The sequence below is a fragment of the Amblyomma mixtum genome, chromosome 2, assembly GCF_055824585.1.
Source record: "Amblyomma mixtum isolate Tamu chromosome 2, ASM5582458v1, whole genome shotgun sequence".
Taxonomy (NCBI): Eukaryota; Metazoa; Arthropoda; class Arachnida; order Ixodida; family Ixodidae; genus Amblyomma; species Amblyomma mixtum.
In genome coordinates, this window is record NC_143013.1 from 119,491,994 (window position 1) to 119,518,133 (window position 26,140).

The following is a 26,140-nucleotide window of genomic DNA, read 5'->3' on the forward strand; positions in this document are numbered from 1 at the left end:
TGAAGCGGTATATTATTGATATACAACAAGAAGCGAAGTGAGCCTAGAATGGAACCCTCTCGGAAATTCGAGGGTTTAGTGGAATTTCAATATTCATTCTATGAGCGTTAATACAGAAAACTAGCCGTCCAGTTAACAAGGTTGGTATTTTATATCACAGAGTTAAACTTTTCGGAGAGTTTTAAGTGCGGAATAATACCAAGCGCCTCGGATAAGTCTGTCAATATGCCGTCAACCTGTTCACTCATATTAATAGAACGAGAGATCTCATGACAGAAATAAGTTAATTGTGTGATAGTAGCTGAACCCCTTCAGACTTCACCTTGCACGGCCCCTCAAAGTGAAACTGAGAGTGTCGTCGCTTCTCTGACTTGGTATGGCTAGATGAGACCGGAACTATATTCACTATGGATTATACTCGATGCCTATATTAGATAACACTAGCGCCGAGGAACAACTCTGGCATCACCCTTAAGCCGTAAGATCTGTACAGTGATCCAACAACTTTTGTCTATAATACAATCATTACTCCATTTTTGGCCACAATTCTGTTTCCTAAAACGCCTGCTCGTACAGAAAAGTCCATTTTAAATTCTGCGCTTTCTTAATCCAGAGTGGGCCAGAATACGAAGCCTCAGAGACTAGGCATTGCAAAGCGAGGTTACAAAAGTCACAACGTGCGTGTTACATCGCTATTGCTTCAGCAAGAGCCACTGCATTGCTCTCAGCGCAGCTAGCCGTGCCAGCAAAATTAAAAGGGAGTTTATATGTGTCCCTAAGATCTATCTTAGGGCTCCCTATGATATTAATGCAAAGGCTGTACATAGCGTGCGAATACCAGGGAGGTAGGTGCCACAATGTGCGTTGGTCCCCTATAAGACGTCTGTTACTATATCTGCTGTGTCATCGATGAAGGGACAATTTCTTGTGTGTTTTAGGTGCCGCCGGCATGACATGCTAGGTGCGTTATGGAAACATTGAGTAAACAGAAAACCCACCGAGAAGAATCCCTCGTGCTGCTTTTGACAGGATATCATTTCAAAGTAATGACATGCAACTGATTTCTCATTTATTCGTATCGCCAGGTGACGCGTCATCTTCCCTTGCAACCGCGTTCCTCATTCACTGGTAGATTTCGCGCCCTGCCGTCACGAACGTTCCGGTGTTAAATGGTTTCCCTGGCTTCGACAGGTAGGAGCCTGGACTCGAGATGACGGCCTGACAGCCGGCAGCGCCGAGAAATCTTCGTCGTCGCTCACAAAGGCTGGGACGGTTCCGGCAGGAGCAGCGGGAGGGCTCAACGCCTCGGACCTGGCTGCGGCGTCCCACCTGCGACACCGACAGCTCCTGCGCGTCACCACCATCGTCGTAGGTGTCCCGACGTAAGACGATCAATACTGGCCCCCCCACGCACCGCCGTTCTGAGATAGCATGCGCACGGGCGCTGGAATGGGGCAGGCAGGCAGTCGTTCAGCGCAAAAAAAAAAAAAACAAGTGAACGCCCCAGAGGGCGGTAGAGAATATAGAAGAATCTGAGTTGCAGACATGTCAGGAGGATGACATCCCCGCGACGCGATCGGAACGCGTCTGGCCGCTGCTGGGAACAGATAATGTGATGTGGTTTATGAGGTTTAACTATCTGGTAACCGTAGTTGAGGACTCCGAATTAGCCTGAAACCGCTGCGGTTTCTTAACCGGCCCTAACAGCACGCAGTTAAGTTTTAGCAACTGGGCTCTGTTCAAATCCAGCCACTGCCACCGGGACTTGATCCGGTGACCTTGGGACGAGCAACAGAACGGTATATCCATTGAGCTTCCCCGGCATGCCTGCAGCGAAAAGAGATGACTTCTTTGTTTTGGTGTAGCAGCACGAATTAAAACGCAAAATGTTGCTTGATAATAAAGAAACCTAGGAAGCGACTATACGGCCAGAAAGCTGCGTGTGCTTTAACTCATGCCGCAATGCTATTTACGCTGCATAATGATATAAAGTGATATTGCAGTTCATCTTGTTAAGTGGAGTCTGGCATAGTATGAAATGCCCATGCGGCTGAAGGTCTTGTATTGCGAGTTGCGTATGGCGACATAAACCGTAATATTTTTAGAAACTAATCTAAACGAAACAGCCTTTGTATTTATTCCATGTAATTCTACGGCCGCAGGTGCAATGAAAACTGACGGGGAAAATATCGTTACCAAAGGACCCAACGCAAGGTCACTCATTGTGTTTTTCATAAGTTCACTGCACAAATAAAGGCAGCAATGAACACCATGTGCGTCCTCAGCTTGCGCATCTTGTGCGCGTTAGTGTCTTTCGGTGCTAAAGTTCTTTGAGGTTGAAAAATTAATGTTCCACTATGTAGACCGAGTAGTCAATACTGCATGGACTTTTTTCTGCATATAGGTGGTACAATGGGTCATCTATCATCGTTTATCATCGTTCAAAGAAAAGCTTTCTTTTTTTTTGAAAAGGGAAGCAAGAGAGTGATCAGCAACATATGCGATATGCTGGAAACTCTGCGCACTTCGCATGCCCTGTTCCGCAGGGGCAGATTCCTTAACTAGAATGTGAAGCGTAAATGGCTAAAAACTGCATATTACTGTTGTGGAAGACAGAGCACTTGTGATTGATGCTAAAATTTTCCATGCGTAAAAAAAGTGTTCAAGAATAAGCAAACGACTTGTGAGAACAATTTGGAGAATATTTAAAACCGGCATTTTCTGCAACATACTGATGCAAGGCGTCTTTTTTTCCTTCCCTCCTTTCTCTCTCCTGTCCCTGCAAATTTCCTGCTTGCATGTTTTCTGCCCTTCTGGAACCCCGTTCTCTTTGTATTCCCTTGTCATTTCTCTTCCTCTCTCCTCCATTTATACCCCTCTTCCGGCGTTCCCTTTTTGGCTTGGTGTGCGCTATCCCTCTCTCCTTCTCTACTCCCGCCATCTCCCCCGCGCCGCTGACCAGCACCCTCCCTATGTGATAGCACATCCCGTACCAGGAGGGCCGCCGCCGTCGGTCAACGGGACAACGTCTTCCACGCCGGCGCGTGTGCGTTACACGGGCTTTGCCGTCCAACTTCTAGACATGGTGGCTTCGGCTCTGGGACTCGAGTACGAGATCCGCGAGTCGGCAGACGGCTCCGACTACGGCACGCTGTCGGCTCGGGAGGGCCGCTGGAGAGGACTGGTGCGAGAGGTCTTCGAGCGGGTGAGCGAGCCTTGTGGTTAGATAAGAAGTTTATTTAGGCAGGTACAAATGTCTGGGAGAATGGCGAAAAGGCAGTGAGATGCCTGACAAAGCGCCATTCCCCCCCCCCCCCCTTCCCCCCAACTCCCAGAAGTTGACACTTGTTCAGACAATGCAGTAAGAGCACCGGCACAGCACACAGAGAAAGCTTGAAAGAACACTCTAACATCTTACTTAAAAGAGCACATTATGCAAATAAAAAAGGCATTCTGAAAAAAAAGGCAAATTTCTTTAACATTTTTCTTAAAACAGCATAAGGCAAAAGTCTAAGAACTAAAAAGACAAGCAAATATGCACAATAGAAATGAAATCATTCAAAAAACGCTATCAGTCTAAGTTTGCAATGAGAGTAAATAATCAAGGAGAGTGTTCTTAAAAGCAATGGTTGCAGTACCCTCTTCTAGGATTTGTCTGATAAAAGGATGTTTGTTTAAGAACTCGGATATATGATAAGATAGTATTGTTTTCAAAAGGCGCCAGCGAAGCTTAGCACTGACGAAACTAACCCACACCTTTTCGCTCTCGAGGTGCGCAGAAACTTTACCGAAGAGTTTAAAATAAAAGGTTCAGGTACGGCGCGATTAGTAGATTATACCTTAGGAAACATCTCTTGCGACATTGCGGCAGGGTATCGAATCGAAATTTTTACGGGTTCGACTCGAGTTAGAGCTCACACCTTTTGTGTTCAGTTCCGGGTTCGCCTCCGGAAGGACAATCCGTTCCGGTTCAAACCGGTTCTGTCCGATCCGAACAGGTTTGAACTGGTTCAAACGGGTTCAGGCCAAAAAAAAATTGAAAGTAGATGGAAACTAATAATACTGCAAGTGTAAAATAAAATGTTTAATACAAAAATGGGTTTAGTTAACCTTATTTCACTGTTTACTTTTCAGCGTGACACTGGTTTATAAAAAGGCAAAACGTAATAAAAGTGAAATGTTTTCACTTTACCGACTTTAATTTTCTCCGCGACAAGGTGATCGGAATTCATGGCTAGTGGCGAAATCAAATGAGCCCGTGCTCATGCCTGCTTGGAGTTGAGCGACTCTGCAATTAAGTAATAAATGAATAAATAAATTAGTGTACATTGCCTATGTATACGGTAGACTCCATTTGATAAGGTGCATAAGGAGAAATACTGGTGGATTTTGCATCTGCAAAACGATTGAGCTTCAGCAGTTTCGGAGACCCCGTCGCGCGAGTAATAGGTTTCCCCTCAACCTCGTACCAGTCGGGAATTTCTCCTACGCACAGTGCAGTCTTCCACGCACCTGTATAGAACGCTCAAACAGCGCGCTTTGTAGTGCATTTATGGCAAGCACTGCTGTATGATCGGACCGATACAGCTTTCAAATACACGAGGAGTTATATACCGTGCATCGGAATCGACTTGCACGATAGGCTCAGCTTCAGAGTCCTAGGCCACTCCTAAATGACGCGCCTACCCCCCGGTGCGCTGTTCGAGTGCCAGGTGTCTTAGAACGCGCAGCTACAAGAAGAAATTTAACGAAGAAGATGACACATGCGCAGTGTGTGGTAGATCTGTGGAAACAATTGAGCCGCCGCGGTGGCTCAGTGGCTATGGTGCTCGGCTGCTGGCCCGAAAGACGCGGGTTCGATCCCGGCCGCGGCGGTTGAATTTTTTTGGAGGAGAAATTCTAGAGGCCCGTGTACTGTGCGATGTCAGTGCACGTTAAAGAACCCCAGGTGGTCGAAATTTCCGGAGCCCTCTACTACGGCGTCTCTCATAGCCTTAGTCGCTTTGGGACGTTAAACCACATAAACCAACCAACCAAACAATTGAACACCTCATAATCAAATGTGATCGTATCCATCCGGATGTCGATGCAGGCACAGTCACTCTTCCTGAGGCCCTAGGGTTTAAAGATAACAATGGTCACGTAAATAGATCTGCAGTGGAAGTAAGCAAAAAGCGATTAGAATATTGGTGGCTGAAAAGCAGAGATGTGGCATAAGGTTAGAATTGTAGGAAACCGTAGGTAAAGATGATGGCGAATCTTAATGAGAATTGCCACCACAGTAAACAAAAAAATAGTAAAGAAAGAAAAGCTGAGCATGGTGGCAATTGCCACCACCCCGTTTCAAAGGGGGCGCTCCTATCCATCCATCCATGTGTGGGCGACTGTACTAATACACGGACGCTGTCAGGACCCCCCATGCGCAGTTTTGTCTTGCCGCACACTATTGATAGGGGAAGCTGTAATGTATTTTCAATGCTATGCAGAAAAGGCATCTTTTCGTCAACCTTAAACCGACTTGCCAGCCACCGCCACCCCTCTCCCCTCGTTACACCTCCACATGCATCTCAAGACTTTACCAAACATATTTTATTTAAATCACGTTTCTAAATCGTCTCCGTAACTCGCGTTATATATCTCGACCCCATATAGTTCAGTGTCTTCAAAAATATAGCTAATCATGTGGCTTCTATCTAGTGAAGTGTAAAATCGAGATTTTGGCGTATGCTGCTGTTACCACCTTTTTTCTGATAAAAAAGGCAGGATAAAAAAAAGCACGTTTGGATTGGCTGGCCAGTCCGTGCGTATACGGACACAATTATGCAACACCTTCTTTGCGACGCTGCGTTTTGACACCGTCGCAAGTTCTGTCTTGTGCAAGGAAGAATGAAAATGCGCTTCACAGAATTTTTGCGACATTCCCATGTCTCAAGAATCTCGCGGCTATGCGTTGACAGAATTTTGTGCTACCTTTATAGTCTGGCGAATCTGTCATGCACTTTGTGACCGCCAACTTTTTTCAGGGTTTTTATTTTTTTTAAACCGAAAACCACTCCTTCCCGGTAGCTGTGCTTATCAGGCGTCTAAATGCCCGTGTGTATTTTGTGGACATGGGCATTAGATAATTTTCTGTTGATCCGTTTAGTTTTCTCACTCTTCTCTTTTCTTGAATACTTTTTCCTTCGCATTGCCTTGAGAAGTTTTTGCCTTTTTTTCATTCTTCGCTTTTACTTCACTCTTTCTTAAATACAGCCTTACCTAGCCTTTCTTGACAACTGTGCATTAAAACGAATTCAGTGGACGTAGGTCGACAGGCCGCAAAAACCTATTTATTTTTGAACGTCAAGACCTTACGCGGATGGCTTTAGCACCTGCCTTCGCACCAACGGGACGTCGCGCCGTGATCTGTGAATTGCTACCTCTGCGAGCGACGGGAAACTGCTGATCAATAAACTTATTTTTGTTGATTTGTGATGTTATGTTAGTTTCGCACATACCTCAGAAGATTGTTAAAAAGGACACTAATATCACGTTTTACGCTATAAGATCGCCCTGTGAAGGAAGAATCCGGAATTCTGTGCGAACTTTTCGTGTTAGTGGGACTGTTTAGCGTGTGCGAAAGCTGCAATTTTGATGTGCGGGGAGAGTAAGGAATTGATGATGGCGTGAAGCCGTATGCCGGGATCAGTGATTTCGACCCTGTCAAGTAAGGCACGGCGAGGGTCAGGGAGGTTCCTGATATTCCATGTAGCAACAATAAAAGAAGCTTCGAAGATGGCCGAATAGCTAAGGCAAGAAATCGAAGCTTCTCTGTTGCGCCGCCACTGGCTCCAATCCCACTCGGCGTTGGAGTACGGTAGTTATTCTCTTTATTGCGTTAGAGCAGTATAGCCTCTTTTTCCAAAAATTACCATAGTGCACTGTGTGTGCGTGTGCGTGTATGTTTGTGCGTGTGTGTGCGCGTGTGGGCGTGCGTGTGCGCGAGCGTGTCCGTGTGTGTGCGCGAGCGTGCGCGTGCGTGCGCTTGCGTGCGTGCGCGTGCGTGCGCGTGCGTGCGTATGCGTGCGCGTGTGCGTGCGTGCGTATGCGTGCGCGTGTGCGTGCGTGCGTATGCGTGCGCGTGTGCGTGTGCGTGCGCATGTGCGCATGTGCGTGTGCGTGTGCGCATGTGCGTGTGCGTGTGCGTGTGCGCATGTGCGTGTGCGTGTGCGTGTGCGTGTGCGTGTGCGTGTGCGTGCGCGTGCGCGTGCGCGCGCGTGTGTGCGTTTGTGTATGCACGCGCGTGCGTGCGTACAGCCACTACTGGCCGGGATCGAACCCGCGACCTTGTGATCAGCAGCCGGCCGCCACAGCCACTGAGCCATCGTGAGGGGTCTTATTAGTGCGAAAGCGCTCAAACGTCCCCTAACCATAACCGTGAATTGCGTCAACCGATCTTACGGTCTTGAGACGTTGCCTAGCAACAGCGACGCCACGTTAGGTTTTTTGAGTGTTAAATAAATATCTAATAAAAAAAATATGGTTACGACTGCGATTCGAACCCGCGGCGGAGCAAACGGACCAGCTTCGCTGGAAGGGCACCAGAGCACTGTGCTATCACCGCAGCCGATCATGCATTATGTCAGAACTCTTGCGCTGTACATTGCACATTGTCGTCCTCATCAACTTCGAACAGCGGTGCGAACAGATCAGATCAGCCTTCGAGCAGCGCTTAACCTGAGAGTAATATCGTCACCAGACGTGCCGACAACCCAGCAAAGGAAAACTGTGAGCCATTCAGGTTAAACACATGCGTTTGCACGTGTACTCGGTTTAGCTACTTTACAACTCCACGATTTTTTTTTCTATTTGCTCTTTGAGGCAGCGAATGCCCCTGAAAATCAATGTTACACAATGTGGTTGGGTCGTCAATTGCGCGTATGTTCGTCGATTTATGGCGCATGACACAGAGGTAGGGAAGTCATTCTCACTCGGTGGTTTATTAGAGCACTGCTCTAACACATAAAACTGTACACAAAATTATGAATGGAGGATACTATTGAACGAAAGAATTCACATCAATCAGGGCGTGCAGTGCTTTAGTACTGCCGAGAGAGCATTACAGAAACGTCAATTAGGTTTCTTTCTAGGCACCAGAATTTTTTCAGTTTTCTTGTCACATGCACTGGATGCTTTCTTCGCACTGCCTAGCGCAGACAGCTTTTGGTGGGTAAATCCACGCGCTCGCAGATGTCATTTTGTCTCGGAAAAAAAAAGTATGCCGGGTTGCAAAACAAATGGAGCTGAACCGAGTCCCGAACCGTTTCGGAACGGTTCCTTTCAATCTTTCCGTTTGCGGTTCAGTTCCAAGATGTCGAAAAATATATGGGCTCGGTTCCTGTTCCGGACAAAAATACGAGATCGATTCCGGTTTCAGGTTCAGGTTCGGTTCCGGTTCGACACCCTGCATCGTAGCGACATTACTGGGGCCCCACAGTTTCGCGCTGCAACGAATTGGCTATGCTTATTTAGGAATTGTCGCAAATTATTTCTGCCCAAGAGCCAGCGGCCTTCCATGCCACTATGCTGAATGATATCGTGAACAGTTCAGCGCCACTGCAGAATGATCTTTTGGGACGGCGTTCTCTGTAGTCCGGACTTTCACGTCCTTTGGCTTCAATAAGCACCCGTGCTACCAGTGCACAGAGGTGTCTGGTATGCAAGACTTTGATTTGAGCTGGTTGGTTGTAGCATGCCATGTTTACAGCAAAATCGGACTGGCGCTAAAAGACGGAGACAACACACACAAGACAGGACTGGCGCAACTTCGAAGTAAGTTTATTCATGGAAAAAATCACTTAATAACCACACGCGCAGGCAAAAAGATAAGAGCACAGTAGATACAAGGGGTGATTTAACACAGGCACATGTGCGAAAAAGACCAAAGCAATCATCATAACGCTGACAAAGACCCACTAAGAAAGCTAATCTCTTCATCTGACAGCGACTCAGATGGCTTGCTTATGCAGATATGGCCCCTCTGCTTGATGGAATTTGCTTCTATTATATCACGATCTAATCTGTGTTTAGACCTTGCAATAAATTTAGTGTTTTAGAAACCGGGACGGCATTTCCAGCTTTGCAGTGAGTGGTCATGTCGCTGCCATATCCAGTTTTTATAGCAGTCTTGTGCTATCTTACTCTTTCATTAAAGCACCGACCTGTCTGGCCGATGTATTATTGACCGAAGTTTAGAAGCACAACGTACACAATATCAGTCGTGCATTCAGTGGCGCGGATTTGGTTTTTCTTTTTGCATTGCCTAACCATTCTTACTTTGTTCAAGGTGCAAACACGCGACAGCTTGCAAGAAGCAGAAAGGTTGGTTTTTGGTTTTTGTGGGGTTTAACGTCCCAAAGCGACTAAGGCTATGAGAGACGCCGTAGTGAAGGGCTCCGGAAATTTCGACCACCTGGGGTTCTTTAACGTGCACTGACATCGCACAGTACACGGGCCTCTAGAATTTCTCCTCCAAAGAAATTCTAGCCGCCGCGGCCGGGATCGAACCCGCGTCTTTTGGGTCAGCAGCCGAGCACCATAGCCACTGAGCCACCGCGGCGGCCAGAAGAAGCAGAAAGCAGCACATTGATATTATACCTTTTGGCCACGTTCTTCAGGTTGTGCGAAACCCGATGTATATAGGGAATCACTATCGTCGGTTGTTTTTCTTTATCCTTGTTTTTTGACCTTGTTCACCCTGTGACGTCCGCTTGCGCGTATAATCAGGCCAGCAGGACGAGATGCCGGAAGTCCCGGTACTCTACACGAGTCGTTAGCACCTCTGATAATGCAGTGTCAAAGATGTCGATGCTAAACAAAGAAAAAAAAAAGAGTAGGAGCTCGTCTCTTTGAGGTGCACATTTTTCGTTTAGTAGCGACAGCCTTGCTGCACGTTCCCTTAAATAGCGTTTACGTACCACGCCAGACGCCTAACAACATTAATGCTGAGTGAAATTTTCTTGTGCTCAATTTTCTCCTTCCCACGTGGCCGTTCAAAACTTCAAGCTGCCAAACTCCCCGGGGTTCATGTTTAATGGAGCGCGTTCACGAGGGCGGAGGCACGATGCTCTCGACGAAAAGATGAATTGCAGGAGCTCGCCCTTTCCATCTCCTCAGCCGCGTTCTCTCTTGATCGATGATCGCCCTAAGCAGTGTGAAACTCTAATTGAATTTTGGAGGGTCTGCTGCGTTGCACCGCCTTAATGCGGTACTTCAGAAGCCGACAAGACAGCCGCGTAGCTGACTTATTCTTCTTTTTTGTTTACACTCTTATTTCTTTCCTTTCTTTTTTGTTATTAATGAAAATGGAAACAGAACGGGAGATGCTGATAATTGTACCTGTAACTAGAGAGTACGTGTTTTCTTTAAATTACTTGGTTTTAGTGAACTGTTAACAGTGATTATAGAAGCACGAGGCACTGATAAGCGGTGATTTTCAAAGAAGAAATTTACTCGGGAAATTTAGCTAACTTACTTCAGAGTGATACGGAAGCATTGCAGCTCAGTTCCAATTCGATTATAATACCTTTCGAATTCTATTTTTAATGTTGCAGCAATGCTATACCAATTCTATTTCAATTATATTCTAAATCTATTCTGTGCATTTGTAGCTTTGGAAGTCGTTAGAGTTCGTAATGACTATTACTGCTTAATATTTCGTCTTTTCCTGCCTTTGATAACGTCACACCGTTTCGATAAATCGCGAATTTTGTAACGCCGTCACTTTTTGGGTGAAGCCTGGTTTTTATGTCGTTGAGCTATATGATTATTCCGAATTAAAAGTGTAATCCAGCAAGTAAATCCAAGATAGAAAGTGATCGAATTCCTTTCTCAACTTTCGTCGAACATGGTCGCCGTTCAGCGCTGTGTTAGCCTACAAAGCAGTTGATCCTCTTCATTCGAAACGACTACAGGGGAGGTAAAACCAATATGTTGAAACACTCCATCCCACGTTCTGGGATAAGGTTTCTCTCCAAAAGAAGAAGTTTACAGCTTTCAGTTGTTATAAGGGGCACTTTAGCACTAAAGGGTCCCTGGATTCAATTTCTGAACCTGTTCGAATACAGTGGGTTAAGTAACAGCTTGTAAGGCGTTGTCGGGAGTGTCGAAACTTCTTTTCAGAGTCCTAGTGATTCCCTGCTATCCTCTAAAGCTATTAAACCGCTCCGAACACTTCACTGTCATCTGAAGGCTGAAGTCGAGCGAATAAAAGGGAATGTTTACACGTTTACAGGCTCATTCACGTCCGTCTGCACTGATTTAGAAGAAACTAGTAAAATCTGCAGTGTCTACAGTGTGTGCTGTTACGCAGGTTTCAGAAAAAAAAAAAAAATCTCGGCGTCCGCTCCCGACTTTTATTCGTCTGCAATTCTCTTTTCCGTCTTGTATTCCCCGAGGACTAATTGAGCGCTTTCGGCCGAGATTCCCGCGGTAATTCGGGCTTTACTCGGGAGCGTTTTGCGCAACTTCTCGGTCGTAGCGCACGTTGCTCAACTTCTCAAGTCATGTGGGTGCTTAGCAACGTGCGCTCTTAATCTTGTTAATTCAATAATAGGCGTTCAATGAAGCTTCCATGCGTAGCGAAACTGCCCTGACAGTCATGTCCATTAAGCTCCTAATGGATTACTCGCCTAATCGTCGTAATTATGCGTGAGGCTCCCAAGGGCGCACCGTCATTTACGAAAATGTAAGGGAAAAGGCGTTTGCTCGCCCAAGGCAAGTCTCCAGTACGTGGTGACTTCAGTTAGCGTGCGGAATTGACTCAAGGGTAATTTTGTGATGTGCCGTTTACGAAAGGAAATCTTGCTCCTTGGCTTTCTCTAAATTAATTCTGATTCGAGCTAGTGAGAGTGTTTCTCATGTAACTGAAGTCTAAAATCGGAGTTCCACGTGTCCAATCGAATTCCTATAAAACATTAGACTGTTTCCGAAGGTGCTAAGAATTTAACAAAATTGCAGGCCGTGAGCTTCTGAAGTTTCGGTAACCTTCAGCATTTAATATTTGATGGAATTTGCACCACATGCAACACTTTAAGGAGGCCACCTCTCTCTTTCTTGATGCCGTTCATTAGTTTTGTTTCGTTCGTTTCATTAGTGTTTGTTGGTCCATTTGGTCCGCATTGCCAGATCTCCTTGAGAACTGAATCTGGGTATATATGAGAGTCCTCCGCTACATAAGGGGCTTTTCGTACTTCGTTGACTCCGTCACGTTCTACGTTGCTGCTCATGGCATCACTGCCCATCTGTAAACGAAGACAAAGTTCTTAAAATAAGGGTAAAGGTTCACAGATGCACTGTGCCATTAAATCTGAGGACATCATCATCATCATAACAGACGTACGCAGTATTCTCATTGAAACCATGTGAACATATTCGGCTACATAAAACTCACGAAGAAAAGTTATAATGTTCCGTTCTAAAAATTTTCTGTTCAAGCTTTAGTACAAAAGATGCCACTTCGAGGTGAAGGCCAGTTAACATTTTTGAAGAGTCATCGCTGTAACACCTGCGCCAAAATGACGCAGGGCAGTGGACAGCATGCAAAATTCCTGCAAAACTGCAACACCGTGCCATCTGACGTTGCACTTTCGGCGGCTAGGCACTGATGTACGAAATTACGTTCTTTGTTCCCAGCAGTTGTTCCTGGCGAAAAAGTTGGCGATATGCAGGGCTAGCCGAGAGAGGTCGTTGTTTTTCAGCCACCTTGTCACGCGCAAAGTTCATCGACGCATGACGGGCGATGAAGCGTGCGTCGTTCGCATTGCCGTGATTATGAAGATAACATATCTTACGTCATTAAGTCAAAGAGTTAGCATGCATTGTTCACCGTTTTAATTGCGGTTCCCGTGTGTGTAAAGAGAACGTTTTATCTACAAATGAGGCTGTCGCTGTCGATCGGCGGTTATGGTGCTCGGCTGCTGGTCTGAAAGACGCAGGCTTAATCCCGGCTGCGGCGCTGGCATTGTGATGCAGGCAATGTGCTAAAGACCCGCGTACTGTGCGGTGCCAGTGCACGTCAAACAGCCCCAGGTGGGGAAATTATTCGGAGCCCCCCACTAGGGCACACCTCACAGCCTGGGTCGAGTCAGGAGGTTAAACCACACAAAACAAACAAACAAACAAACAAATATCTACAAGTGAAAGTTATCCCCCCCCCCCCCCCCCCCCCCCCCCGAAAAGAAAAAGGGCACTGAGGCGAGCACCGTTTTTCTTGTTCCGAATTGTTCCATACGTTTTACAGACTGTGGCGGCTGATCGCGATTCCTTCAGAGCAACCTTTCTACACCTGGCGAGGACCAAAATTATAACGGGTCCTGACTCGTAAACGCAAAATTATATGACCACGGGCAAGCAACGACAAATATTAGCACACTGGAACAAAAAAAAAAACTCATAGCGTGGTTGCTAGACCTTTACGAGAGGGTTCAGCGTTAGCTCGCTTAGGGCAAGGATGGAATGTACGTCAGACAACGGAGTTTAGTTTTGGAGGGAGATGGCAAAGACGACGAGCGTTCGGTAGTTGGTAGTGGGGGTAGATCAGTGGCGTGTTCGAGGTCCTTCACTTATTCTCTCGACGTGCAGGCCGAATATTCTAGAGATATAGCGACAGTTCCTGTGAGAAAGTCCGTATTTCGCTTACAGGCCACCATATCTTAAATGGAAGAAAAGTGAGAAGAACAAGTGGCACGTAATAATACGCAAAGTATACAAAATAGCACTACGTATCCCGGTCAACGCCGGAACAGAAATATTGCTACACATGGGCATTCACAATACTGTTGACGAAATTATCGAAGGCCATTCGATATCGCGGGGGAAACGGCTGTCAGGAAGCACGGAAAAAAGGTGCATACTCCATTGACTAGGGCTCCCACGCATTTGGTATACGGAGGACAGAGAGGACTTGGGAGATCAGCTTATAAACAAGATATAGGTGCAGTCTCTTCAGAGAAATATGCACCCCAAATTTCATAAGAAACGAAGAAAGACTAGGGCGAACACCATCAGAACATGGGGTGGGGTGAAGAGACAATTTACGTGGACGCGGCAGGATCGGTAAATGGGACATGAACCATAGCATGCAGGAATGCTCAAGGGAAATTAGTGAATGGGGAATCAGTTTGATGCAGGGAATTGTCCAGGTGGAGGAAACGGCGATTACCTTGGCGATGGTTTCCCCGAAGGTCTCCTGCGTAATTGCGGACTCCCAGACTGCATGTCATAACTATACCGGAGGAAAGATTGATAAACATGCAAACAGAATACTCAAGACGGTCGTGACGTCATCACCGCCGCCAAAATTCAAAATCTCATGATTAGAATGTTCGAGCACCCGCCATTAAATTATCGTGTAGGAATAAACTGACCTGACGCACTCTTCTACTATAATCCACCCTCTGTTCCCCAATAATCTACTTTTTCTGCCCAGTAATTTACCGTAATCCATTTCTTGGGTGGTCTCACTTATAATTTAGAGTACTTGCGAGTGAGCCAACTTCCAAGTACTTTCAAATATTCTTCTTTAGCAATGTGGTTAAGCTTCTCAGTTCATTGTACAAAAATGAATATATATAGCAGTGGACGCTGTTCTTGGCAGCATGTAAACGCTTCTGTGCTTAAACGTGCGCTGTGCTCCAAGTTTGCTGTTTCGCTTATCAGTATACCTGCTTTTTACATTGTAGCTGTGAAGCACTATTTCAACGCGACATAATTAATGAGCTCGTGTCGCAGAAAATCCTCTGTCGCGTCGGCGTCACTGACCAGGATCGAAAAATCCACGAAAAATTCCCAGAGAAGCAGCGAGAGGCACCTCGGCAAGAGCAACATGGGTCGCACATGCCTTACCGATGGAAGCGCCTCCTATCGCAGGACAGCAGCATATCGCTTAACCACTGCACCACTGCGCCAGGAGTGGTATGAGAACTCTAACGAATCCATGAATGTTAAGTTGAGAATGACCAATTCTGCATATAATGCGCATTAATCCATTAGGCTATCGCGTAATAGCCTTAAGGCGGAACGTGAGTATTCGCTCTAATTTATTTATTTATTTATTTATTTCAGAATACTGCAGGCCACTGCTTGGCCGAAGCAGGAGTGAACTTACATTGTTACATAACCAAAAGAATAAAATTATTCAATATTAGCAGCACACGGATACCAAAATAATAAACTTATACAATGTTAGCAACGCACGGATACCAAAAGAATAAAACCAAAAGAATAAACTTATACAATATCAGCAGCACAGGGATACAAAACATACATATAAGCAATATTAGCAGGTAAGTAGACGATTTAACGCATCAGAAAAATTTTGCGAGGAAAAAACAAATTCCGGTAACGAATTCCAATCTTGCACTGTTCTAGGGAAAAAAACTATTTAAAACTGTTAGTTTTGGTGAAAAGGGGAGTAAGTGAATGTTCATGAACGTTCCGAGTCCTTCTCACTAGAGGACGCTTAATGCACTCCGGAAGTTTCAGTTTATTTTTACCTGTTAAACTATTAAACAAGAATATCAATCTTTTAATCTTTCGGCGGATTTATAGTGTAGGAATGTTATTTAACATCATTAACTGCGAGGGAGAGTCTTCCCTTTTGTATTTTCCGTATATAAACCTAACCGCTTTCCTATTGACTTTTTCAAGGACCATTATGTCCTTTGTCGTGTACGGGTCCCACACGACTGAAGCATATTCAAGTATCATATTCAAGCATATTTTTTTTGTAACAAACGTGGAAGTAGTGAATCAGTTCTATCCCACTCTAGATCACTCGCAGGGCAATTCACTGGCCTAACGAGATCATCTTGAAGCTTCCTAGAGCAGCCCACACCTACCGTTTTCTTTTTCGTGCCAGATGCGCCGTGCTGGAGAAAGCGCCGCATAGCTTTCGAAAACAGTTTTATACCGATACTTGAAGACGCGAGCGTTATAACGTCTCAAATCCTTTGTAATACAGTGCGATTCAAGTTGAATTCGGTACATTAACGGTGGGATTCTCTTGAATTGCTCCGCAAAGAGACAAAGCGAGAGAAAAGAAACAATACCTCCCCGCGCGTTTCCCTTTTTTGTTGACACGGGGAGCCTAATTTGAAATCGATAGTGCCGCGAATCTTCAGAATGCGCGTGTGTGAAGGTAGGAGAGAAGAGTCATTAAAAAAAATGCCAGCAAACATGGAGGACTCCCCACTTCACCCTACCGCAGTGTCCCAAGTGACAAACTTACAAGCGGCAAACTTTCTTCTTTCCGCGTGTGAGCGAGAAGCTGTCGCTTTGAGGGTTGTCATTGCAGGAAAGTTATCCAGTTGAACTTCTGGCCATCTCTACGCCGGGACTCTTGTCCTTTGGAGAAAAGGTGACGGAAATTGTGCCGTGAAAACTTCCCGCTTGGTATACAACCCTGTCCGGCGATTATAACAATCTACGAAAACACACCTCGATGGTAGCGAGAGTGGGAAGAGGCCATGTACAAGCCGTTGATAACGCATAGTCGGAGGAGATGTGGCTTATGGTTGGTAATGTGAGTACGTGATTTATTAAACTGCTGTTTTTTTTTTAGTTTCAGCAGAGGGAACCGAGGATATTGATTTTTGATCAAGCGCTTTACAGTGAATGTAGCGAGGGATTTAAGATTATATCCGTATACCGGGTGTCCCAGCTAAATGTAACCAAATTTTAAAAAAGGCGAAGTGTCCTTCCTAGTCCAGTGAAACCAACTGAGGGTTGTTCATAGTCGCGTGGCCTAGTCTTCAGTATTTTTTTCGCTCTTCAAAGTTAAATAATTAGCTAAGTTTAGTTAGCTAAATTTTTAATTATTGACTTCAGGAAGAAAGTGTCAATGAAAAAGTTTTTGATCGCCTCGAAAAACCGCTAGTACTGCTGTTTCCGTCAAGTTACGATTTACGTAGCTTCATTTATTGGCCTTAAAAGAAAGTTTTCACGTGACCAGCTGCTCGCTCACTTCTCTACCTCAACGTGCACCCAAAGTCTCATCGAGGAGAGGACTTCAGAAAAAACGGATTTTATTCGTTAAGGCGCGTCTTGGGACGTTGAAGTGGCGCAGTTGTCATGTGCAAGCTTTTTGTTATTGCGCGGGTTATGGTTAAAGGCCGGTAAAATAACTACTTTACGTAAATATTACTTTGCTGCAAATGTCTCAGTAAGCTGTTTCTCAAAGCGATCTACAACTTTTCCATTGACACTTTGTTCCTCAAGTCAGTAATTAATAAGTTAGTTAATTAAGCTTAACTAATTACTCAACATTGGAGAACGAACAAAATACTACAGACTAGGTCACGCGACTATAAACAACCCTGATTTGGTTTCTGACGGCTAGGACATCCCGTGCTTTTTAAAAGCTTGGTTACTTTAGCTGGGACACCTGGTATATCCCTTTCAGAAGCCTGCACAACTGTTTGCTTAATGGAAGAAGACAAATATACCATCCCTGACGCACCCGAAATGCCACCGGCGTTCTTCATAAGTTGCGTTGGGACGCCTTTATAGACACCTTTAATACACCGTGTACCATGTTACGATTACAAGTCCTGGAGTTCGGAGAACCCGCGTGCCTTCAGCGCCTCTTTGTAGTCTACATTTAGTTTACGGTTTCTTCGTTTCTTCGTTTTAATATTGTTATTATTACTCACACATACTGCTGTCTCAGGTTTGTGGCAATGTAAGAGTGCTTACATAGAACGAAAAGACGAAACATCATAACATTAACTGGGTGCCTGCATTACAAACTGCGTATGCGGCAGCCATCGTAAAGGAGCATCAAGTACATACCGGATCTGAACTCTGCGGGGCAAAAATAATATTTTTGGGAATCACGAAAATGCCTGAATCATACAATGTTCAAATGATCGAACCGGCCGGTTACACTTGCAATGACTAGGAAATGAAATTTGTCGCCTTATTTTTCATTATGTTTTGAGAATCACATCATATGAAGTCACTTCATGCTAGTGACGTCCGGAGGTGTCATGCCAATCTCTTTAAAAGCGAGATTAGTGAAAGCAGATACTTCTTAGCAGCCATATGTATTTAAAAATAAGTTAAGGGTTAGTTGATATGTTAGACAAAACATATGGCTTGAATGTTTTGCGGCTCGTAATTCGGCATTTTTGGTCTATTCGAGCGCTAACGCGAATTTTCTCTGTCCACCGCGGCGCAGTGACTGTTAGCGCCGCCTTGGTGGCTCAGCCGTTTTGACGCTCGGCCGCTGACCCGAAAGACGCAGGTTCGATCCCGGCCGCGGCGGTCGAATTTCGATGGAGGCGAAATTCTGGAGGGCCGTGTACTGTGCGCTGTCAGTGCAGGTTAAAGAACCCCAGGTGGTCGAAATTTGCGGAGCCCTTCACTACGGCGTCCCTCATAGCCTGGGTCGCTTTGTGACGTTAAAACCCCTTAAACCATAAACCACAGTTCTATACTTAGGATACAGAATGTGACGTTCTGTTAGCACCAAGTCTGCATGATCATGCAAACGGAATTTTGTTGCTTGAGGTGGCCATAGATGCAATAAAAGAAACTAACGTTGCCCACTGGAATGCCCAGCGTGAGTGCTGAATTAGTGGGCCGCAGGCAGAGACGCCACTTGATACACACTCCTGCATGCTTTCGTATGTAGCGCAGTAAAGTGAGAGGAAGAATCTAGAATTCTTCTGCATTCATTGTTCCGATAGCGTTAAATGTACCGTTCAGCGGAAAAACGTATGTTGCACTGACCATCAGATTTGTGTCGAGAATATCTGGACGAGTCGCGACGTCACAACCACAGAACACCGCTCGGGTAATTGAAACACCCAACAACGATCACACAGTACAACAGTGATGATATCACTACACAATTCCTCATTGGTCTACGGGGGCGTAGCGTTCTTCCACTACCAATATGTAGCGCCTCCGAAGAAAGGAAACCGACTGCGCTGAAGAGAAAAATGGTCGAGCCGAGACTCGATCCGGTGCCGCTTGGGCCGGGAGCCGGGCTCACTATTGCTTGACTGCTGACGAACGTTCGTTCGATTTGGTTAAATGAAGGCTGCAAATGTCTCGTGGTAAATAAAAAAGAAAAAACGTGTAAATAAAAATAAAAGTTATGAAAATATTTAAAAAATCGAACATTAAAACAGTGGCCGTGTCTTCGCAGTGAAAAGAAATGATATCCCCAGGTTGCTGAACAGACCTATTAAAGTTAACGCGTCATACCGTTAAGGCGCAACTTTGGTGTCCCAGAATTTTAACAACACTCAATTGCAATACTGTGCAGGCAGTAAAGAGCACTGCTTTGAGGCTGGATAAAGTTGTCTATCGAAATGTACGTCCGGACCACAGTCTGAAGTCTGAAATAATGTCCTGACTCTTTGGCTCGTTCTGTCTATAGCTGCTGTATCCTTCCTGTACGCGCTATGCTCTCTGTCGCACCGTCGCTGATTCGCTTTGTAGTGCTGGTCACATTTAATAATAAGTGCCTGGAACACTGCTTCTTTCTAGGCGTCATTTCTGGAAGACATAGACAAGCTTGAATATTTCAAAGGGATGATGGGAGCAGTAAAGGCGTATGTCAGCCATAGAACAGACATAATTTATTTGCCTTTGCGTCTCACGCTAATTTCTCCTTCATTAGTAGGACCCGCGGTCGCAACAAGACGCCGCAAACGCGTTGAAAAGCTTTCCAAGATAACGTCCGGAAATCAATGCAGGGCGCCTCATACAGCACGCCTACGCAGTACCTGCCGCAACATTTATGATGCAGCCACCGGCGTCAGCGTAGCACAACAGTTGCGCGGGAGAGGGCTGCGGTTGTAGCCAAGGCCGAAAGTAGCGCTCGCAACGCTGCACGTATCCCGCAAGAACAACAAACATGCGGCCGGTTAAACATACGGCGAATGCTCTCGAGACGCAGACAGCAAAGGTTGAGCACGGCAAGATGCTCATGACCGTTGCAGCACATTTCTAATAGCATAAACCATCGTTTTAACCCTTCCAAGATCAAAGCACAATCATCATGCACTCACGCGTGGTAGCAGCATTGAAAGCATATCTAACAATTGGAAAAGGGTACAATAAACCAGCTAGCCCTCATGCTGCGCATTTCCACGGATGTAATCGGCAATAATCTTAGAGCGTTATCTATACTACGAGTTGCTGAAGGTCATACCATTGCGAAATCCAAGCTATTGTTTCAAAACGGCGGCGACAATGGTATTCGTCGCATAGCAACAGTCTATACATACCACGTGACCATATAGCCACCATAATAAGTGAACAGGTACTACCCCACATCGCAACCAAGTGGCCCCATTCCATAGTACCATATCATGTCGCCCAACCGGTTACATAGCAACAACGTACACCTATAAGCAGCACGCTAGTGCAGCGTATATTACTATCCCTGTTGTCGTTGTTGTTGTTGTTACTGAGAGAAGGATGAAAAGGAAAGTGCGCGGGCCTGCCGACTGGCTCGAGCTGAGCCACAACCAATGCCACGAGGAGGTAGAAGAGAGGTGAAAGATATGAGAGAAAAGCGTGAAAGAACAGACGCGCGTCGCAACAACCGAGTCCGCTGAAGCCAATACGCGCGCTGCAAGCCTCTAACAACTGCTATATCCCTTTGTTCCCTTATAAATACCCAGTGTGCAAACAGCCGAATTGGACCACTGAGTGGTATCATTGGTAAACAGATTGTGACCACCTAATTGGCGTAGTGGTATCAAAGTATTCGACGTGTTATGGAGCATAAAACACTATAGTCGAATCAAAGCTTAAGGTATTATAGCGTTTCGTACCGACATTTGATATCCAAAACTTTAATTGCATGGGTCTTCAGACGTCCATTACGACCAAACTACTTGACGGAGTACATTCGATGTGGTGTCAAACGATTTCTCTTCTTTGCTGTAGACCTTGGTATCAAAATGGTTCGTGCAAAACAAAAAAGCAAAATTTACGGCTAACTCTAGATCATAGGCTGCCTCAGCTTCTGTTCATTTTTATATTAAGCAGACCTTGCAGTGCTTGAGAATTTGATATGATAGTGGGTACGTGCGAGGATTGTCTGAGTTCCCATCAATCTGCCGATTGCATGATCACTCTCAGCGTAGCTGCTTACTTCTATGTGCATGCAGATTAGAGAAAACCATTAATGCATTTGCAAACGTATCCGTATTCTATAGCAGAGATGAATGAATAAAAGAAATCCTGTTATGTTGTCCTTAAGATATTCTTTCGCAATGAACCGCGAAATGACATTTTTTATTTTCTTGGTGAGCTACACTTACCGTAATTTCATGCGTTTTCCTGTTTCGCGGGCATTATTTTCTTTCAGCACTTTTTTTAGCTTATTAATTCTATTATTATCCTATTTAAATATGTAACAACTGGGTTGTTCGTCTCCCTTTGGGAAGATTCCTTGGGGAGCGTCTGTTCGAAGTCGCGTTTCGCTTGAGGCATGCAGCTGCAGGGTATTTGCTTTCCTGATTGCTGGAATGGTACAGCGACTGTAGCCAGTAGCATTATATCACTGGGGTTTTGTGTAAAAATCAAAAGACAACACAGTGGTCATGCATACATACAGAGTTCTGTTCGGAGCCAATCAGCTAACCAATCAGCATTCTGGCAGAGGAGGTGGAGCTAGTTTCCCACAATGCAAATTTGGCCGCTGTCTCTTGCCTCATTTCATGCACAAGCAGAAATAAATAACAGAAGAAAGAACTGCAAGTTTGACTGCAGAATATGCGCCCTACGTATAAATGCGAGTTGTATAAATATATATAATTTTATACAACCAACAACAACAATGTATACAATTTGTATAAATGCACGTCGAAGAGGCATTTCGGCCGTAGATTAAACGTGGAGGAACTAGATCACAGGGAAACCGCACAGACCCAATGTGGTCGTTGGAAGGCTCTATTAGATCTCAATGCTTATAGCAGGGTAGACTGTTTGCGAAGCTAAATTCTTTGCTTTTGTTGTTTGAAAACTTCGTCATTAAAACAAACTCAGACTTGGTAGTTTTCAAACAAAAATACCATAAAGCACCAAACTATCATTCCGCTCGAATGAAGGAAAGCTTTTTTGTCTAAGACTGGATAAACACAACTCAATCACCGGCTTTGAGCAGCGCTACCTTATCCCAGCCATCCCTTCCTAAGAAGCAAATAAACTACACCATTGCTGTGATTTGAGCTAAGTGCTCCTCGACGGGAAGTTTACGCTTAAACATCCGAGGAACTGGCCGAATGAGGGTCTAAATCAACGCTGTCAATGCCTCTCGATTGACATTCTCCATACAAAAGAGAAAACATTCAAGTCGGCTTAGTGCTCCAAGCACGACGCTAGACGTGCGCCCGAAAGGAACTCGTTGTTTCCGTTCATTAGGTACTGCCAGAGTTGCCTCACCCATTGAATTCCTTATGACTTCGCTCAAGCGGATTGTTTGCCAGCCTTGAGCGCCAACTCCAGGATTCCCGTGGCAAGCTAAGAATGCGGTAGGAAGTAAGCGTCCATGCTTTGCTCCCATCGCTAAGCGCTGCTTTGCTTTAAGTGGAACGTAGGCGCCTTTTAGCCTTTCGCGTAAGCCTGGATGGTTTTTACGGAGCAGTATTTTGCTTCATTCTCTGAGGCTCCTGGGCTCATTTAGCCTTTTGCTTCACAGCGCTCTCTACCTTCGAACTGAAAGCTCCGGCATTGTTTTCAGTGCGTCTCTCAGTACTTAAAGGAATGTGGCATTCCTCGTTAATGGTATGCAGCGCAGCGTGTCTCAGATTACGTTGAATATCCCTCCTAATGGCTTTGGTGATGTCGGACTGCAAAGTTTCTAGCTGCAGATATTTTTATTGTAGTGCTTGTTGCAAGCTGGAAGTAAATAAAAGTACCATTACTCGAGAGTTGAAAAGTACGTGTTGCTATTCTAACACGGCTGGTGAATTATTCCACACGAACGACGCACATATAAAGAATGTTCCGCTTGTCCATTTGCCGATATTACATTAAATGCCACAGTTCCCCGCCCTCCCTCCCCCCCCCCCCCCCTCTTACTCCACAGAGCGAACGTAATACACTAAGCAAGTGATTTTGCGCCAGTTATTAGAACTGCTTATGTGTGGGAAAGATCAGTGTGCGCCCTTCCGAGGGGGCACCAAGCACGTAGATGCGGGACAAAACTGGCAGCGCAATACACCTCATAACATTATTTAGTACACCTAATAAACTTTCCGTTCCAGTTCCTAGAGAATTTTGCACATTTTTCTGAGGCCCCGCGTAAAAACTGTCTAAGGGAAAGCATGTGGTGTCTAGCAATTATGGTGATACTTTTTTCAACCACACTACAAGTGTCCGAAGAACAATACGCTTGGTCTAGTCATTGCAAAATGGCACTGATTTACATTTCGCATATTGTCGTCTCCGTTCTTACTGTTCGATCCCGGCCGCGGCGGCCAAATATCGATGACGGCGAAATTCTATAGGTTCGTGTACTGCGCGATGTCAGTGCATGTTAAACAGCCCCAGGTGGTCGAAATTTCCGGAGCCCTTTACTACGGCGTCCCTCATAGCCTGAGACTTTGGGACCTTATACCCCAAAAATCCAATAAATTGTTCACCTAAACATAGAGGCATTGAAACAGGAACGCATTATCCTCGTTTTGTATCGAGCTATATTTACTGCGGTCCTCTAACAGGAAGTGGCGTATATGCAGTGTGGGGGGTAGGAAAGACCCGTGCGGTATCACCCTAATGCTGAGAATGACCTTATGAAATTAAAGATGAGAGCAGCAGGACAATAATAAATTCAATAACGAATAGAGTTATGTGATATCTCAGATAATTCAATGAAGAATTAAATTTTTCAACTCCGAATACTGCGGACGTCTTGAATTTCTTTACTTTCAATTCAATTTCAATTCAATTCAATGTTTATTTTCCAACTCTAGGTTGGGGGGAACCTCAGCGAAAAAGCAGTTTTTCACTGCTTGAGAGTGCCGAGGGCCCTCGCATACATCAGCAGGCGACAGTTTTAGCAGGAAGCTGCTTTACATGGAACATATTACAGGCATAAACACAGGCATAAACACAGGCATAAACACAGGGATAAACACAGGCATAAACACAGGGATAAACGCAGTATAAACGCAGTATAAACGCAGGTATAAACACGGGTATAAAGAATAGATATGTGGTTACCGAAATAACAGTGCAACCTGATGGTATTACCAGAGGGATACAATCAAAGCATCAAAAGGATTGTTTCAACGTTTCATGAAATATTCGCGAACTTGTCTCCGAGTAAAAGTAGTGAAATCAGCACGCAGTTTTTCATGTTTATTCAGCACAAAGGGAACCTGGTATGTAAGTAATTGAAGTAAGTATCCCGTGCGACGATGTGGTAGAAACCACATGTCTGAAGCACGGGTTCGGGGATCACCTTTTTGACTAGTTAAGCAAGAAGAAGCGGTTAAAAATGCTTTAAAATCTTCACTTGAAAAGAACAACGAGTAGACTAAGCGGAATTCAAAGACAGTCATCACATTGATAATGCCAAAATCTGCAAATAACTGGCCGGTTGCATGTAGTCGTGGGAGATTGCCAATGTAGCGCAAAGCTTTCTTTTGCAAACGATGAAGAATGCACAGATTCTTAAGGCTCGTTGTAGCCCACACAAGTGTACAGTAATTAATTCTAGAAGCAAAAAGAGCGTGGTAAACTTGGAGTCTGGCTTTCACTGGTAAGAGCTGCCGGCATCGTGATACTGCACCTGCTGCTGCTGATAGGTGTTTTGATAATGATTCGATATGACTAGTCCATGTCATATCAGCGGAGAAGGTTACACCCAATATTTTAAGTTTATCAACTATTATCACTTCAGGACCAAGTACAAGAGGGTGGTTTATATCCACATGTTTGTTTCTGGCTTTGAACAGTACACCTTTAGTTTTAGTTGTATTAATTTTTAGTCCATTAAGATTGGACCAATCCCAAATTTTCAGCAATTCAGATTGAGCTTCCGCTAGAACTGCATTAATATGTTTGCCAGAAACAAACATGCTCATATCATCAGCATAAAGCACAAATGATGCAGTATTTCTATTTTCAACAGCGTCATTAATATATACATTGAACAAAAACGGCCCCAGAACACTACCTTGAGGTACGCCAGAGGTAACTGTTTGAAAAGACGAGCAGATATTGTCAATAGAAACACACTGTTGGCGGTCACATAAGTAAGATTCAAGCAACGAATGACATACACCACGTAAGCCATATGCAAACAGTTTGTGTAATAATATTTGATGATTTAGACGGTCAAAAGCTTTGCTATAGTCAATAAATATGCCGAGTGTAAGGTAGTTGTTGTCAATGTTGTTAATTATAAGTTCTTTCATTGTAAGTAAAGCCGTTTCAGTACACCTGCCTTTCCGGAAACCGTGCTGGCAGTCGGTTAGTAAGCTATGCTTCAAGAAAAAGATGTTAATACGTGCAAATATTAGTTTTTCTAGTCCTTTTGAAAATACAGGAAGTATAGATATCGGTCGATAGTTATTAATATCATTCTTTTCGCCCCCCTTATGTATAACGGATACTCTTGCTTTCTTCATAGCGGTTGTAAAACAGCCTGATTCAAGTACTAAGTTAAATATATACGATAAATAGGGTGCGATGATATCAATAACGTATTTAACCGGCTTTATTTGCAAGTCGTCAGCATCTTTGGCATTACTGTTATGTAAGTTCAGAAATGTGGAACAGATTTCTGCCTCATCGGTTGGCGGAAGAAAAAGAGTGTCACTGCAGCGAGATGGAAAGGTGAAATCTGCTTCCAGGCTATCTTGTGTATTTGTCAAGTTGACAAAATGAGTATTAAAGTGTTCCGCTAAGTCAACACCGGAGAGGTATGTATTGCTTAGAAATTCTGCCGCTGAAAACCTTGGATTTCGGCCCTTCAACACCATGTTTATAACATTCCATGCCATATGAGGACGACTCTTTAACGTATTTGTAAAAAGGTTATTATAATACAATTTCTTCGCTTTCCTTAGCTCCGCATTTAACTTGTTTCTGCATTTCTTGAATTTTAAGAAAGCCGATGGCTCTCTGG

The 26,140-nt window shown here is 44.7% G+C and overlaps 1 protein-coding gene across 1 annotated transcript in view; it reads left to right on the forward strand.

Annotated features, from left to right (window-relative positions):
* The window catches only part of LOC149360724 (glutamate receptor ionotropic, kainate 3-like), a 505,094-nt gene that overhangs the window by 426,136 nt on the left and 52,818 nt on the right, over positions 1-26,140 (forward strand). Inside the window, exons 9-10 of the mRNA XM_089569381.1 lie at positions 1,192-1,368; positions 2,963-3,205. Of these exons, the coding sequence (XP_089425507.1) occupies positions 1,192-1,368; positions 2,963-3,205 (420 nt within the window). The remainder of the gene's footprint in view (positions 1-1,191; positions 1,369-2,962; positions 3,206-26,140) is intronic.